An 18,218-nucleotide genomic window follows, 5' to 3' on the forward strand; every position below is an offset into this window, starting at 1 on the left:
CTGGTTTAGAACTACAGAGTTACCTCCAGTCAGCTACAGACAACTGGTTTAGAACTACAGAGTTACATTCAGTCAGCTACAGACAACTGGTTTAGAACTACAGAGTTACCTCCAGTCAGCTACAGACAACTGGTTTAGAACTACAGAGTTACCTCCAGTCAGCTACAGACAACTGGTTTAGAACTACAGAGTTACCTCCAGTCAGCTACAGACAACTGGTTTAGAACTACAGAGTTACCTCCAGTCAGCTACAGACAACTGATTTAGAACTACAGAGTTACCTCCAGTCAGCTACAGACAACTGGTTTAGAACTACAGAGTTACCTCCAGTCAGCTACAGACAACTGGTTTAGAACTACAGAGTTACCTCCAGTCAGCTACAGACAACTGGTTTAGAACTACAGAGTTACCTCCAGTCAGCTACAGACAACTGGTTTAGAACTACAGAGTTACATTCAGTCAGCTACAGACAACTGGTTTAGAACTACAGAGTTACCTCCAGTCAGCTACAGACAACTGGTTTAGAACTACAGAGTTACCTCCAGTCAGCTACAGACAACTGGTTTAGAACTACAGAGTTACCTCCAGTCAGCTACAGACAACTGGTTTAGAACTACAGAGTTACCTCCAGTCAGCTACAGACAACTGATTTAGAACTACAGAGTTACCTCCAGTCAGCTACAGACAACTGGTTTAGAACTACAGAGTTACCTCCAGTCAGCTACAACTGTAGCCCTGCCTCTGCTATTCCAGCTACATTTCAACTTAAACATTTAAACATCATCAAATCAAAAATAACAATATATGCTTAGTTTAATACACAAACTTAAAGATACCAAAAACGATTTAGTCCAATCAATGTAGCTAAATATCATGTGGCTGTGTGTGTGTGCGTGTGTGTGTGTGTGTGTGTGCGTGTGCGTGTGTGTGGTTGTGTGTGTGTGTGTGCCCTAGTTGAATACCTATGCCTTCCTCCTCTCTTTCATGTTGGCTTTGACCCTACCTGTGGACTAGTTGAATACCTATGCCTTCCTCCTCTCTTCCATGTTGGCTTTGACCCTACCTGTGGACTAGTTGAATACCTATGCCTTCCTCTTTCATGTTGGCTTTGACCCTACCTGTGGACTAGTTGAATACCTATGCCTTCCTCTTTCATGTTGGCTTTGACCCTACCTGTGGACTAGTTGAATACCTATGCCTTCCTCCTCCATGTTGGCTAAACGGTCCATGGCTCTGTACACTTGTAGTTTTAGTTTTCACAGGCTAACTAGCTAAAATGCTTGCCAGCCTAACTTCCTACCATGGGCTAGTTATGAACCAGCTAAGTTAGCTAGCTAGTTATGAACCAGCTAAGTTAGCTAGCTAGTTATGAACCAGCTAAGTTAGCTAGCTAGTTATGAACCAGCTAAGTTAGCTAGCTAGTCAACGTGATTCTACTAGACTACATCGAGGCTACATATTGAACTTCTATCGTCTCCGGCCAGTGGCAGCAGATACTCTTCAGCAGCTACGCTTCAGCAGCTACGCTTCAGCAGCTACGCTTCAGCAGATACTCTTCAGCAGCTACTCTTCAGCAGCTACTCCTCAGCAGATACTCTTCAGCAGCTACTCTTCAGCAGCTACTCTTCAGCAGCTACTCCTCAGCAGATACTCTTTAGCAGATACTCTTTAGCAGATACTCTTTAGCAGCTACTCTTCAGCAGCTACTCTTCAGCAGATACTCTTCAGCAGATACTCTTTAGCAGCTACTCTTCAGCAGCTACTCTTCAGCAGATACTCTTTAGCAGATACTCTTCAGCAGATACTCTTCAGCAGATACTCTTCAGCAGCTACTCCTCAGCAGATACTCTTCAGCAGCTACTCTTCAGCAGCTACTCTGCAGCAGCTACTCTTCCTGGGGCCCGAATTTATGCATTTATGGTTTGATCAGAATCACAATCATAATCATTGGCCTGTACAGAGAATTAAGTCAAAACCAGAAGTCCAAATCCCCATCTCCATCTATGGGTTAGGAAAGGGATGATTTAGCAAGCTAGCCAGTGCAGGACATCAACACAAACAGACCAGAAACAGACACGTTTTTCTGACAATGATGACATTTTGTATAGGATGTGATTTGATTGGTGTGAAGCCAAATCCAAACTGTCCTCAAGGGGGGGGGGAGTTTTGCTGCGCCAGAACAATACATTGTTTAGCTCATCTCAACGCTGAGGTCATTAAAGATCTCATGGCACTTATCGTAAGAGTAGGGGTGTTAACCCCAGTGTCCTGGCTAAATTCTCAATCTGGCCCTCAAACCATCAAGGTCACCTAATAATCCCCAGTTTACAATTGGCTCATTCATCCCCCTCCTCTCCCCTGTAACTATTCCCCAGGTCGTTGCTGCAAATGAGAACGCTTTCTCAGTCAACTTACCTGGTAAAATAACAGATAAAAAAATAATAAATAAAACACTGATTGGCAAATTATTTATTTTCTTTTTTTTTATCAAGAGAGGAGAAACGGTTGATGGCATCAATCAATGAAACGCTACAGTGGCAACATGTTATAATGTTTATTTCCAGACAGCATCAGATACATGGGCTACACACACTGAGACAGAGGGGGCGCTGTTTCCCTGTTCAGACAGCATCAGATACATGTGCTACACACACTGAGACAGAGGGGGCGCTGTTTCCCTGTTCAGACAGCGTCAGATACATGGGCTACACACACTGAGACAGAGGGGCGCTGTTTCCCTGTTCAGACAGCATCAGATACATGGGCTACACACACTGAGACAGAGGGGCGCTGTTTCCCTGTTCAGACAGCATCAGATACATGGGCTACACACACTGAGACAGAGGGATGCTGTTTCCCTGTTCAGACAGCATCAGATACATGGGCTACACACACTGAGACAGAGGGGCGCTGTTTCCCTCGATCGGATGATTTCTCTGCTGAGATTCAGACACTTGAGAATTGTCGGAGAAGTATGAAAACACAGGTCAAATATTTGGGGAAGCCTGTTGGTCAAATATTTGGGGGAGCCTGTTGGTCAAATATTTGGGGAAGCCTGTTGGTCAAGTATTTGGGGAAGCCTGTTGGTCAAATATTTGGGGAAGCCTGTTGGTCAAGTATTTGGGGAAGCCTGTTGGTCAAATATTTGGGGAAGCCTGTTGGTCAAGTATTTGGGGAAGCCTGTTGGTCAAATATTTGGGGAAGCCTGTTGGTCAAATATTTGGGGAAGCCTGTTGGTCAAATATTTGGGGAAGCCTGTTGGTCAAATATTTGGGGAAGCCTGTTGGTCAAGTATTTGGGGAAGCCTGTCTTCCCTTGGTCTACATAAATCCACTCCACTGATGCTACACGCGGTTTATAACTTTAGGGACTGAGATGATTGTTTAAAGGTCAGTAATGAACAGTTTACAACACATTGGTTTAAATTGTGAAATGGACTGTGTGCTTCTGTTGCCCCTCGCATGGACCTCTTACAGGCTTTTTTACTGTAATGACACTTGACAAGTCCAGACTCACCCATGGCCACAAACAGCACCCCAGCCAGCACCTGGAAGAGCAGCGACGACCCGATGAGGACCAGGACAGTGACGTAGTACCTGTAATGACGTATCATCTCTTAGACTCATCCTGCCTGGTGGCCAAAACTAGACGACTACAATGGAAATAGAGTGAGTCAGGAATCTTTATTGTTACAATTATTTTACACACACAAATATCCACTTGTGTATTAAATGATCAAATCAAATCAAATGTAATCAGAATACCTGAAGTCTGGCCCCTGCTCCAGGACGGCCTTCAGCTGGGCAGCGTTGGCCATCAGCAGGGCCACGTCTAACATGCTCCCTGCCACCGTCTTCTTAGTGGCATAGTGGTTCATATTCAGACTGGTGTTACCACCCTGAGAGAGAGAGAGAGAGAGAGAGAGGGAGAGGGAGAGGGAGAGAGAGACAGAGAGAGAGAGAGAGAGAGAGAGACAGAGAGAGAGAGAGAGAGAGACAGAGAGAGAGAGAGAGAGAGAGAGAGAGAGAGAGAGAGAGACAGAGAGAGAGACAGAGAGACAGAGAGAGAGAGAGAGGGAGAGAGAGGGAGAGAGACATATGAGTAAGGCCATGTCTAACATTCTCTCTGCTCTGGTCTTCTTAGTGGTGTTCCAGGTTGAGACTAGACCCTGAGGAAGGGAGGGGGAGAGGGATGGGTAAGTTAAATCCTATACCCACTAGTTGTTTCTCACCTTTATACAGTAGATGGAAGCAAATACAATCTGTAATCTGAACCCTCGTCAATTCTCCTAACGCACCAATAGATGGCAGCACAGTATCCAGAATACAATGTAGGAAACAGTGGTGAGGGGAGGAGACTATACGGTAACACAATCCAGGTGTTTAAAGCTCTTAGAGACTTACCCAGAAAGACTCACATCTGTAATCGCTGCCAAAAGTGCTTCTACAAAGTATTGACTCAGGGGTCTGAGACACCTATGTAAAATATATATTTCTGTATTTAATTTCTCTGTGTGTGTTACCAATTTCTCTGTGTGTCCATGTACGTGCTGTGGGTGTGTTAGAGTGTGTCTATCGTGGTGTACGTGCTGTGTGTGTGTTAGAGTGTGTCCATCATGGTGTACTTGCTGTGTGTGTGTGTGTGTGTGTTAGAGTGTGTCTATCATGGTGTACGTGTTGTGTGTGTGTGTGTGTGATGTGTGTGTTAGAGTGGCTACATCTTGGGCTCCCGGGTGGCGCAGCGGTCTAAGGCACTCAGTGCTAGAGGCGTCACTACAGATCCTGGCTGGATTCCAGGCTGTATCACAACTGGCCGTGATTGGGAGTCCCATAGGGCGGCGCACAATTGGCCCAGCGTCGTCCGGGTTTGGGTTTGGTAGGCAGTCATTGTAAATAAGAATTTGTTCTTAACTGACTTGCCTATTTAAATAAAGACAATAAGTGTGTGTGTGTGTGTGTGTGTGTGTGTGTGTGTGTGTGTGTGTGTGTGTGTGTGTGTGGGCATCATGTTGTTTGTTGCTCTGTGGCTCAGTGTAGATCAGATGGCTGTAACCTGATCCCAGCTGCAGTAGACCACCAGACCAGATCAGTAGACCATCAGACTCCATCAGACCAGACCAGTAGACCACCAGACCAGACCAGTAGACCATCAGAGCAGACCATTAGACTCCACCAGACCAGACCAGTAGACCATCAGACTCCACCAGACCAGTAGACCAACAGACCCCACCAGACCAGTAGACCATCAGACCAGACCAGTAGACCATCAGACCAGACCAGTAGACCATCAGACTCCACCAGACCAGTAGACCATCAGAGCAGACCATTAGACCATCAGACTCCACCCAGACCAGTAGACCATCAGACTCCACCAGACCAGTAGACCACCAGACCAGACCAGTAGACCATCAGACTCCACCAGACCAGTAGACTATCAGACTCCACCAGACCAGACCAGTAGACCATCAGACCAGACCATTAGACTCCACCAGACCAGACCAGTAGACCATCAGACTCCACCAGACCAGACCAGTAGACCATCAGACTCCACCAGACCAGACCAGTAGACCACCAGACCAGTAAACCATCAAACTCCCCCAGACCAGCACTATACCTCATCGTGTCTAGTTCACCCACACAGTGTGTGTGTGTGTGTGTGTGTGTGTACAGCAGGCCACCTAGCTTCCACAAAGCAGCTGTTTCAGTAGTGTGTTAATAACATAGTAGAAGACAGACCGAGCATGCTACCTAATCCACTAATGTTGCTCTGGAGGAGAAGTACAGGCAAGAATAGACAATTCACTACTAGTTATCAACACAAGGGGGCACTGTGCATCAACAAACTGCTATGCTGAGTGTTTTTCTAAAAGACTACTGTACTTGTAATACCAGTAGAGGGCAGCACTGACCATGACTGCAGATCTGATTTATGATGATTGATTGTGTTTGAGATATGAAACAAACCACTTGAAACTGTAAGGTGTAATTATCCGGTAGTTGAAACAATATATTTTATAGATGTTACTGTACTGTTCCTGCATTTCTACGTTAATGGACCATTTCCATTTACTCAGACTGCATGGAGCCAACTTTTCTGTTTGAGAAGTAATGTTTGTGTATGCATGTGTGTGTGTGCGTGTGTGTGTGTGTGTGTGTGTGTGCATGTGTGTGTGCATCTGTGTGTGCATGTGTGTGTGTGCATGTGTGTGTGCATGTGTGTATGTGTGTGTGTGTGTGTGTGTGTGTATGCATGTGTGTGTGTGTGTGTGTATGTGTGTGTGTGTGTGTGTGTGTGTGTATGCATGTGTGTGTGTGTGTGTCTTGCGTATGTGCACGTGTGTGTGTTTCCTCTATGTTGAGCATGAGAGGATCAGCTGTAGTCGTTATTACTGATCTAATAACAAAAAGAGAAGCAAACAAACAATGATATCCTCTAACCAACAGGATACTGATGTTCTCCTCTAACCAACAGGATACTGATGTTCTCCTCTAACCAACAGGATACTGATGTTCTCCTCTAACCAACAGGATACTGATGTTCTCCTCTAACCAACAGGATACTGATGTTCTCCTCCAACCAACAGGATACTGATGTTCTCCTCCAACCAACAGGATACTGATGTTCTCCTCTAACCAACAGGATACTGATGTTCTCCTCTAACCAACAGGATACTGATGTTCTCCTCCAACCAACAGGATACTGATGTTCTCCTCCAACCAACAGGATACTGATGTTCTCCTCCAACCAACAGGATACTGATGTTCTCCTCCAACCAACAGGATACTGATGTTCTCCTCTAACCAACAGGATACTGATGTTCTCCTCTAACCAACAGGATACTGATGTTCTCCTCCAACCAACAGGATACTGATGTTCTCCTCCAACCAACAGGATACTGATGTTCTCCTCATAACAACAATATCCTCTAACCAACAGGATACTGATGTTCTCCTCATAACAACGATATCCTCCAACCAACAGGATACTGATGTTCTCCTCTAACCAACAGGATACTGATGTTCTCCTCTAACCAACATCTCCTCCAACCAACAGGATACTGATGTTCTCCTCATAACAACGATATCCTCTAACCAACAGGATACTGATGTTCTCCTCATAACAACGATATCCTCCAACCAACAGGATACTGATGTTCTCCTCTAACCAACAGGATACTGATGTTCTCCTCTAACCAACAGGATACTGATGTTCTCCTCATAACAACGATATCCTCTAACCAACAGGATACTGATGTTCTCCTCATAACAACAATATCCTCTAACCAACAGGATACTGATGTTCTCCTCTAACCAACAGGATACTGATGTTCTCCTCTAACCAACAGGATACTGATGTTCTCCTCTAACCAACAGGATACTGATGTTCTCCTCTAACCAACAGGATACTGATGTTCTCCTCTAACCAACAGGATACTGATGTTCTCCTCTAACCAACAGGATACTGATGTTCTCCTCATAACAACAATATCCTCTAACCAACAGGATACTGATGTTCTCCTCATAACAACAATATCCTCTAACCAACAGGATACTGATGTTCTCCTCCAACCAACAGGATACTGATGTTCTCCTCCAACCAACAGGATACTGATGTTCTCCTCCAACCAACAGGATACTGATGTTCTCCTCCAACCAACAGGATACTGATGTTCTCCTCTAACCAACAGGATACTGATGTTCTCCTCTAACCAACAGGATACTGATGTTCTCCTCCAACCAACAGGATACTGATGTTCTCCTCCAACCAACAGGATACTGATGTTCTCCTCCAACCAACAGGATACTGATGTTCTCCTCCAACCAACAGGATACTGATGTTCTCCTCCAACCAACAGGATACTGATGTTCTCCTCCAACCAACAGGATACTGATGTTCTCCTCTAACCAACAGGATACTGATGTTCTCCTCTAACCAACAGGATACTGATGTTCTCCTCTAACCAACAGGATACTGATGTTCTCCTCTAACCAACAGGATACTGATGTTCTCCTCTAACCAACAGGATACTGATGTTCTCCTCCAACCAACAGGATACTGATGTTCTCCTCTAACCAACAGGATACTGATGTTCTCCTCTAACCAACAGGATACTGATGTTCTCCTCCAACCAACAGGATACTGATGTTCTCCTCATAACAACGATATCCTCTAACCAACAGGATACTGATGTTCTCCTCTAACCAACAGGATACTGATGTTCTCCTCCAACCAACAGGATACTGATGTTCTCCTCCAACCAACAGGATACTGATGTTCTCCTCTAACCAACAGGATACTGATGTTCTCCTCCAACCAACAGGATACTGATGTTCTCCTCTAACCAACAGGATACTGATGTTCTCCTCCAACCAACAGGATACTGATGTTCTCCTCATAACAACAATATCCTCTAACCAACAGGATACTGATGTTCTCCTCATAACAACAATATCCTCTAACCAACAGGATACTGATGTTCTCCTCTAACCAACAGGATACTGATGTTCTCCTCCAACCAACAGGATACTGATGTTCTCCTCTAACCAACAGGATACTGATGTTCTCCTCCAACCAACAGGATACTGATGTTCTCCTCTAACCAACAGGATACTGATGTTCTCCTCATAACAACAATATCCTCTAACCAACAGGATACTGATGTTCTCCTCTAACCAACAGGATACTGATGTTCTCCTCCAACCAACAGGATACTGATGTTCTCCTCTAACCAACAGGATACTGATGTTCTCCTCTAACCAACAGGATACTGATGTTCTCCTCCAACCAACAGGATACTGATGTTCTCCTCTAACCAACAGGATACTGATGTTCTCCTCATAACAACAATATCCTCTAACCAACAGGATACTTATGTTCTCCTCATAACAACAATATCACAACCAACATCTCCTCCAGGAAGTGATACTGATGGTTCCTGAGTAGCCTGATTCCAGACCTGTTTGTGGGGGGGGGGACTGCAAATTGACTGCAAGAAGCCAAAACAGATGTAATATTTGACTAAAACTCAACCATTTCAATCCTTGCTTACATTTGTTTACATTCTCATGTCTCTTTATTATGCGTGGGAATACTGGTAAAGAGATTTCCAAAATTAAAATCACTTGGAGCTGATTTCTGTGGTGTTTTGACAGTCTTTTATGTCCCCAACAATGAAGAAATAAAAACAACTTTTTTGTTTTTGTCAAAACTTGAGGGGCAAATAAAACCACCCGCGGGCCTCCAGTTCGGGTACCCTATCCTCTGAACCCTGTCCTCTGGACCCTGTCCTCTGGACCCTGTCCTCTGGACCCTGTCCTCTGAACCCTGTCCTCTGGACCCTGTTCTCTGAACCCTGTCCTCTGAACCCTGTCCTCTGGACCCTGTCCTCTGAACCCTGTCCTCTGGACCCTGTTCTCTGAACCCTGTCCTCTGGACCCTGTCCTCTGAACCCTGTCCTCTGAACCCTGTCCTCTGGACCCTGTCCTCTGAACCCTATCCTCTGAACCCTGTCCTCTGAACACTGTCCTCTGAACCCTGTCCTCTGGACCCTGTCCTCTGGACCCTGTCCTCTGGACCCTGTCCTCTGGACCCTGTCCTCTGAACCCTATCCTCTGAACCCTGTCCTCTGGACCCTGTCCTCTGAACCCTGTCCTCTGAACCCTGTCCTCTGGACCCTGTCCTCTGGACCCTGTCCTCTGAACCCTGTCCTCTGGACCCTGTCCTCTGAACCCTGTCCTCTGGACACTGTCCTCTGAACCCTGTCCTCTTGACCCTGTCCTCTTGACCCTGTCCTCTGAACCCTGTCCTCTGGACACTGTCCTCTGAACCCTGTCCTCTGCACCCTGTCCTCTGGTCATTTGGAAAGACGGAGAAAACAGATCTGGGACCAGGCTACTTTTTATCTTTGTACGCGTGTAGAGGAAGAAGATGTCAAAAAATGTACTGTGTATAGCAAGTCATAGTAGATAGTAATATAGTTGTCCTGCTGAGGGGAGGGTTTAGGGGGCGTTACACTGTACAGTAATATAGTGGTCCTGCTGAGGAGAGGGTTTAGGGGGCGTTACACTGTACAGTAATATAGTGGTCCTGCTGAGGAGAGGGTTTAGGGGGCGTTACACTGTACAGTAATATAGTGGTCCTGCTGAGGAGAGGGTTTAGGGGGCGTTACACTGTACAGTAATATAGTGGTCCTGCTGAGGAGAGGGTTTAGGGGGCGTTACACTGTACAGTAATATAGTGGTCCTGCTGAGGAGAGGGTTTAGGGGGCGTTACACTGTACAGTAATATAGTGGTCCTGCTGAGGAGAGGGTTTAGGGGGCGTTACACTGTACAGTAATATAGTGGTCCTCCTGAGGAGAGGGTTTAGGGGGCGTTACACTGTACAGTAATATAGTGGTCCTGCTGAGGAGAGGGTTTAGGGGGCGTTACACTGTACAGTAATATAGTGGTCCTGCTGAGGAGAGGGTTTAGGGGGCGTTACACTGTACAGTAATATAGTGGTCCTGCTGAGGAGAGGGTTTAGGGGGCGTTACACTGTACAGTAATATAGTGGTCCTGCTGAGGAGAGGGTTTAGGGGGCGTTACACTGTACAGTAATATAGTGGTCCTGCTGAGGAGAGGGTTTAGGGGGCGTTACACTGTACAGTAATATAGTGGTCCTACTGAGGAGAGGGTTTAGGGGGCGTTACACTGTACAGTAATATAGTGGTCCTACTGAGGAGAGGGTTTAGGGGGCGTTACACTGTACAGTAATATAGTGGTCCTGCTGAGGAGAGGGTTTAGGGGGCGTTACACTGTACAGTAATATAGTGGTCCTCCTGAGGAGAGGGTTTAGGGGGCGTTACACTGTACAGTAATATAGTGGTCCTCCTGAGGAGAGGGTTTAGGGGGCGTTACACTGTACAGTAATATAGTGGTCCTGCTGAGGAGAGGGTTTAGGGGGCGTTACACTGTACAGTAATATAGTGGTCCTGCTGAGGAGAGGGTTTAGGGGGTGTTACACTGTACAGTAATATAGTGGTCCTGCTGAGGAGAGGGTTTAGGGGGCGTTATACTGTACAGTAATATAGTGGTCCTGCTGAGGAGAGGGTTTAGGGGGCGTTATACTGTACAGTAATATAGTGGTCCTGCTGAGGAGAGGGTTTAGGGGGCGTTACATTGTACAGTAATATAGTGGTCCTGCTGAGGAGAGGGTTTAGGGGGCGTTACACTGTACAGTAATATAGTGGTCCTGCTGAGGAGAGGGTTTAGGGGGCGTTATACTGTACAGTAATATAGTGGTCCTGCTGAGGAGAGGGTTTAGGGGGCGTTACACTGTACAGTAATATAGTGGTCCTGCTGAGGAGAGGGTTTAGGGGGCGTTATACTGTACAGTAATATAGTGGTCCTGCTGAGGAGAGGGTTTAGGGGGCGTTACACTGTACAGTAATAAGGGAGGGTTTAGGGGGCGTTACACTGTACAGTAATATAGTGGTCCTGCTGAGGGGAGGGTTTAGGGGGCGTTACACTGTACAGTAATATAGTGGTCCTGCTGAGGAGAGGGTTTAGGGGGCGTTACACTGTACAGTAATAAGGGAGGGTTTAGGGGGCGTTACACTGTACAGTAATATAGTGGTCCTGCTGAGGGGAGGGTTTAGGGGGCGTTACACTGTACAGTAATATAGTGGTCCTGCTGAGGAGAGGGTTTAGGGGGCGTTACACTGTACAGTCATATAGTGGTCCTGCTGAGGAGAGGGTTTAGGGGGTGTTACACTGTACAGTAATATAGTGGTCCTGCTGAGGAGAGGGTTTAGGGGGCGTTACACTGTACAGTAATATAGTGGTCCTGCTGAGGAGAGGGTTTAGAGGGCGTTACACTGTACAGTAATATAGTGGTCCTGCTGAGGGGAGGGTTTAGGGGGCGTTACACTGTACAGTAATATAGTGGTCCTGCTGAGGAGAGGGTTTAGGGGGCGTTACACTGTACAGTAATATAGTGGTCCTGCTGAGGAGAGGGTTTAGGGGGCGTTACACTGTACAGTAATATAGTGGTCCTGCTGAGGAGAGGGTTTAGGGGGCGTTACACTGTACAGTAATATAGTGGTCCTCCTGAGGAGAGGGTTTAGGGGGCGTTACACTGTACAGTAATATAGTGGTCCTGCTGAGGAGAGGGTTTAGGGGGCGTTACACTGTACAGTAATATAGTGGTCCTGCTGAGGAGAGGGTTTAGGGGATGTTACACTGTACAGTAATATAGTGGTCCTGCTGAGGAGAGGGTTTAGGGGGCGTTACACTGTACAGTAATATAGTGGTCCTGCTGAGGGGAGGGTTTAGGGGGCGTTACACTGTACAGTAATATAGTGGTCCTGCTGAGGAGAGGGTTTAGGGGGCGTTACACTGTACAGTAATATAGTGGTCCTACTGAGGAGAGGGTTTAGGGGGCGTTACACTGTACAGTAATATAGTGGTCCTGATGAGGGGAGGGTTTAGGGGGCGTTACACTGTACAGTAATATAGTGGTCCTGCTGAGGAGAGGGTTTAGGGGGCGTTACACTGTACAGTAATATAGTGGTCCTGCTGAGGAGAGGGTTTAGGGGGCGTTACACTGTACAGTAATATAGTGGTCCTGCTGAGGAGAGGGTTTAGGGGGCGTTACACTGTACAGTAATATAGTGGTCCTGCTGAGGAGAGGGTTTAGGGGGCGTTACACTGTACAGTAATATAGTGGTCCTGCTGAGGAGAGGGTTTAGGGGGCGTTACACTGTACAGTAATATAGTGGTCCTGCTGGGGAGAGGGTTTAGGGGGCGTTACACTGTACAGTAATATAGTGGTCCTCCTGAGGAGAGGGTTTAGGGGGCGTTACACTGTACAGTAATATAGTGGTCCTGCTGAGGAGAGGGTTTAGGGGGCGTTACACTGTACAGTAATATAGTGGTCCTGCTGAGGAGAGGGTTTAGGGGGCGTTACACTGTACAGTAATATAGTGGTCCTGCTGGGGAGAGGGTTTAGGGGGCGTTACACTGTACAGTAATATAGTGGTCCTGCTGAGGGGAGGGTTTAGGGGGCGTTACACTGTACAGTAATATAGTGGTCCTGCTGAGGAGAGGGTTTAGGGGGCGTTACACTGTACAGTAATATAGTGGTCCTGCTGAGGAGAGGGTTTAGGGGGCGTTACACTGTACAGTAATATAGTGGTCCTACTGAGGAGAGGGTTTAGGGGGCGTTACACTGTACAGTAATATAGTGGTCCTGCTGGGGAGAGGGTTTAGGGGGCGTTACACTGTACAGTAATATAGTGGTCCTGCTGAGGAGAGGGTTTAGGGGGCGTTACACTGTACAGTAATATAGTGGTCCTGCTGAGGAGAGGGTTTAGGGGGCGTTACACTGTACAGTAATATAGTGGTCCTGCTGAGGAGAGGGTTTAGGGGGCGTTACACTGTACAGTAATATAGTGGTCCTGCTGAGGAGAGGGTTTAGGGGGCGTTACACTGTACAGTAATATAGTGGTCCTCCTGAGGAGAGGGTTTAGGGGGCGTTACACTGTACAGTAATATAGTGGTCCTGCTGAGGAGAGGGTTTAGGGGGCGTTACACTGTACAGTAATATAGTGGTCCTACTGAGGAGAGGGTTTAGGGGGCGTTACACTGTACAGTAATATAGTGGTCCTGCTGAGGAGAGGGTTTAGGGGGCGTTACACTGTACAGTAATATAGTGGTCCTGCTGAGGGGAGGGTTTAGGGGGCGTTACACTGTACAGTAATATAGTGGTCCTGCTGAGGAGAGGGTTTAGGGGGCGTTACACTGTACAGTAATATAGTGGTCCTGCTGAGGAGAGGGTTTAGGGGGCGTTACACTGTACAGTAATATAGTGGTCCTGCTGAGGAGAGGGTTTAGGGGGCGTTACACTGTACAGTAATATAGTGGTCCTGCTGAGGAGAGGGTTTAGGGGGCGTTACACTGTACAGTAATATAGTGGTCCTGCTGAGGAGAGGGTTTAGGGGGCGTTACACTGTACAGTAATATAGTGGTCCTGCTGAGGAGAGGGTTTAGGGGGCGTTACACTGTACAGTAATATAGTGGTCCTGCTGAGGAGAGGGTTTAGGGGGCGTTACACTGTACAGTAATATAGCTGTCCTGCTGAGGAGAGGGTTTAGGGGGTGTTACACTGTACAGTAATATAGTGGTCCTGCTGAGGAGAGGGTTTAGGGGGCGTTACACTGTACAGTAATATAGTGGTCCTACTGAGGAGAGGGTTTAGGGGGCGTTACACTGTACAGTAATATAGTGGTCCTGCTGAGGAGAGGGTTTAGGGGGCGTTACACTGTACAGTAATATAGTGGTCCTACTGAGGAGAGGGTTTAGGGGGCGTTACACTGTACAGTAATATAGTGGTCCTGCTGAGGAGAGGGTTTAGGGGGCGTTACACTGTACAGTAATATAGTGGTCCTGCTGAGGAGAGGGTTTAGGGGGCGTTACACTGTACAGTAATATAGTGGTCCTGCTGAGGGGAGGGTTTAGGGGGCGTTACACTGTACAGTAATATAGTGGTCCTGCTGAGGAGAGGGTTTAGGGGGCGTTACACTGTACAGTAATATAGTGGTCCTGCTGAGGAGAGGGTTTAGGGGGCGTTACACTGTACAGTAATATAGTGGTCCTGCTGAGGAGAGGGTTTAGGGGGCGTTACACTGTACAGTAATATAGTGGTCCTGCTGAGGAGAGGGTTTAGGGGGCGTTACACTGTACAGTAATATAGTTGTTCTACTGGGGAGAGAAGGGAATGGTTCCCCTCTTCTACTGGGGAGAAAAGGGAATGGTTCCCCTCTTCTACTGGGGAGAAAAGGGAATGGTTCCCCTCTTCTGCTGGGGAGAAAAGGGGATGGTTCCCCTCTTCTACTGGGGAGAAAAGGGGATGGTTCCCCTCTTCTACTGGGGAGAAAAGGGAATTGTTCTCCTCTTTTACTGGGGAGAAAAGGGAATGGTTCTCCTCTTCTACTGGGGAGAAAAGGGAATGGTTCCCCTCTTCTACTGGGGAGAGAAGGGAATGGTTCCCCTCTTCTACTGGGGAGAAAAGGGAATGGTTCTCCTCTTCTACTGGGGAGAAAAGGGAATGGTTCCCCTCTTCTACTGGGGAGAAAAGGGGATGGTTCCCCTCTTCTACTGGGGAGAAAAGGGAATGGTTCTCCTCTTCTACTGGGGAGAGAAGGGAATGTTTCCCCTCTTCTACTGGGGAGAAAAGGGAATGGTTCTCCTCTTCTACTGGGGAGAGAAGGGAATGTTTCCCCTCTTCTACTGGGGAGAAAAGGGGATGGTTCCCCTCTTCTACTGGGGAGAGAAGGGGATGGTTCCCCTCTTCTACTGGGGAGAAAAGGGGATGGTTCCCCTCTTCTACTGGGGAGAAAAGGGAACAGTCATATTACTAAAGGTGTCCTGTTAATACGGAGGATGTTGTTGTTGCTGTAGTTTGTGTTTTTAAAGGTGTCCTGCTTTGTAGTGTTGCCATTCCTGCCATGTTCTTTGTCCCTTCTTTGATCTCTTGGAAACAATGTGCGTATTCCTCAAACTGTAAATCTGTCATAACACTGTCATGTCTGTCAGCAAGTCCTTTGTGTCCGATTCCCACCGCAGAGTAGAAGGGAAATATTTTTGGTATCTCAAATTGTTCTGGCAGTTCTCACATAGAAACGTCACTGTGAGGATGGATGTTTGACATGTTGTTTTTTAAAACTTTCGTATCACAAAATTCAAAAGGCAGTCGCACACCTGAGGAATCTGTTTTGCAGGTGCAGGTTAACAGTTGAACAAGATGAAGGAGAAAGGAAACCGCACACTGCTCTTGATAATATCACTGATTTTTAATCAGCTTTACGTATCGACCTCACGGCCTTCGTATCACAAGACTTTTTTCAGAACATCAGGATGAAAGCGGCCATTTTAGGCCCTTTATCGAACCAGACCTCCTGTAAGAGCCTGTGAACCGTGAACCCAACATGATACAGACAACATCTTGGTGTTATTGTCCTGTTTCTTCAACTTATATCGTGCTTCTTGTTTTAAAACATGTGTTTTCTGTTGTTATTATCTAGACTATTATTATTATCTATGCATTGCTGGGAAGGAGCTCCCAAGGTTAGTCAAGGTTAGAGTTTCACTGTTGTACACCTGATGTATCCTGCTGGGAAGGAGCTCCCAAGGTTAGTCAAGGTTAGAGTTTCACTGTTGTACACCTGATGTATCCTGCTGGGAAGGAGCTCCCAAGGTTAGTCAAGGTTAGAGTTTCACTGTTGTACACCTGATGTATCCTGCTGGGAAGGAGCTCTCAAGGTTAGTCAAGGTTAGAGTTTCACTGTTGTACACCTGATGTATCCTGGGCACCTGGTGAATAAATGCTGAAATTTGAAACTTTCAGATGACTCTTTCTCTCAAATGTACTGAAGAGAAAATCAACAAGTTGTAAATCATTTGAAGAATTCTAAACTTTTGTTTTAGTAAGTCAGGTAAGTCATTTGAAGAATTCTAAACTTTTGTTTTGGTAAGTCAGGTTAGTCATTTGAAGAATTCTAAACTTTTGTTTTAGTAAGTCAGGTAAGTCATTTGAAGAATTCTAAACTTTTGTTTTGGTAAGTCAGGTAAGTCATTTGAAGAATTCTAAACTTTTGTTTTGGTAAGTCAGGTAAGTCATTTGAAGAATTCTAAACTTTTGTTTTGGTAAGTCAGGTTAGTCATTTGAAGAATTCTAAACTTTTGTTTTGGTAAGTCAGGTAAGTCATTGAGAAAACATTGTCTTTTACAATAACATCCTGACCTCTATACAGTGACGGTGGTACGAGTGTGTTGTACATTGCTGCGCTGCTCGGTTGTCGTTCCTCCTACGTCCTTCCCTGATCTCTTGGAACTGATGTCTGCCTTCCTAGAACTCTAAGTCTTTCATAACACCGACTTCATGTCCCACCACGTGCTCAGGGAGGGAGGGAGGAGAGGAGGAATGTATATACTGTATACTGGTTCACATCTCCTCTCCTCTGAGACTGCTACAGTCAGACGTTATTTACATTACTTACAGGGAGAGCTGCCAGAAGATACACTCATATCTCTTTTTCGCTCCCTCGTTTTCTCAAATTTTCTCCCGTTTTTGGTAACTTCTTACTTGCTTATTATCTCTCTCTCTCTCTCTCTCGCCCCCCTTCTCACTAACTCTCTCTCTCTCTCTCTCTCTCTCTCTCTCCCCCTTCTCACTAACTCTCTCTCTTTTTCTCCCTCCCTCCCTCCCTCCCCCCTTCTCACTAACTCTCTCTCTTTTTCTCCCTCTTCCTCCCTCTCTCTCCCTCCCTCCCTCCCTCCCTCCCTCCCTCCCTCCCTCTTCTCACTAACTCTCTCTCTCTTTTTCTCCCTCGCTCCCTCCCTCTCAATAACTATAAACCCTGAAAGCCCAGACATTATTACATGTATTTATATGTACCTGTGGACTACTATATGAAGGACTGTAGTGTTGGTAAAGTCTGGAGTCCTGTCTTTCCCTGTAAATTCCTTTTCCTTTCCTGAAAGCAGGTTCCTCCACAACCAAGACCAGGCACACATCTAGTAACCACACACACACACACACACACACACACACACACACACACACACACACACACACACACACACACACACACACACACACACACACACACACACACACACACTCACACTCACACTCACACTCAGGTTGAGTTATACCACACACACACAGGCTCAGGTTGAGTTATACCACACACACTGTGGTGCTGTTTTAGTTAACAAGCAGGATTATTTCTCTCTTTTTAAAGAGGAGGGGCCTGGAGGGGCCTGGATGGGCCTGGAGGGAACTGGAGGGGCCTGGAGGGAACTGGAGGGACCTGGAGGGAACTGGAGGGAACTGGAGGGGCCTGGAGGGAACTGGAGGGACCTGGAGGGAACTGGAGGGACCTGGAGGAAACTGGAGGGAACTGGAGGGGCCTGGAGGGGCCTGGAGGGAACTGGAGGGACCTGGAGGGAACTGGAGGGAACTGGAGGGGCCTGGATGGAAGTGGAGGGGCCTGGAGGGACCTGGAGGGAACTGGAGGGAACTGGAGGGAACTGGAGGGAACTGGAGGGACCTGGAGGGAACTGGAGGGACCTGGAGGGACCTGGAAGGAACTGGAAGGAACTGGAGGGGCCTGGAGGGAACTGGAGGGACCTGGAGGGAACTGGAGGGAACTGGAGGGACCTGGATGGAACTGGAG

The 18,218-nt window shown here is 46.8% G+C and overlaps 1 protein-coding gene across 1 annotated transcript in view; it reads right to left on the minus strand.

Moving 5' to 3' along the window:
- Positions 1–18,218, minus strand: part of LOC118942872 (ninjurin-1) — a 58,560-nt gene that overhangs the window by 3,748 nt on the left and 36,594 nt on the right. Inside the window, exons 2-3 of the mRNA XM_090213397.1 lie at positions 3,765–3,898; positions 3,517–3,596 (exon numbers count right to left, since the gene is read on the minus strand). Coding sequence (XP_090069523.1) covers positions 3,517–3,596; positions 3,765–3,898 — 214 coding nt within the window. The remainder of the gene's footprint in view (positions 1–3,516; positions 3,597–3,764; positions 3,899–18,218) is intronic.

This window comes from Oncorhynchus mykiss, chromosome 21 (genome assembly GCF_057628025.1).
Source record: "Oncorhynchus mykiss isolate SJ-2025 chromosome 21, ASM5762802v1, whole genome shotgun sequence".
NCBI classification, from domain to species: domain Eukaryota; kingdom Metazoa; phylum Chordata; class Actinopteri; order Salmoniformes; family Salmonidae; genus Oncorhynchus; species Oncorhynchus mykiss.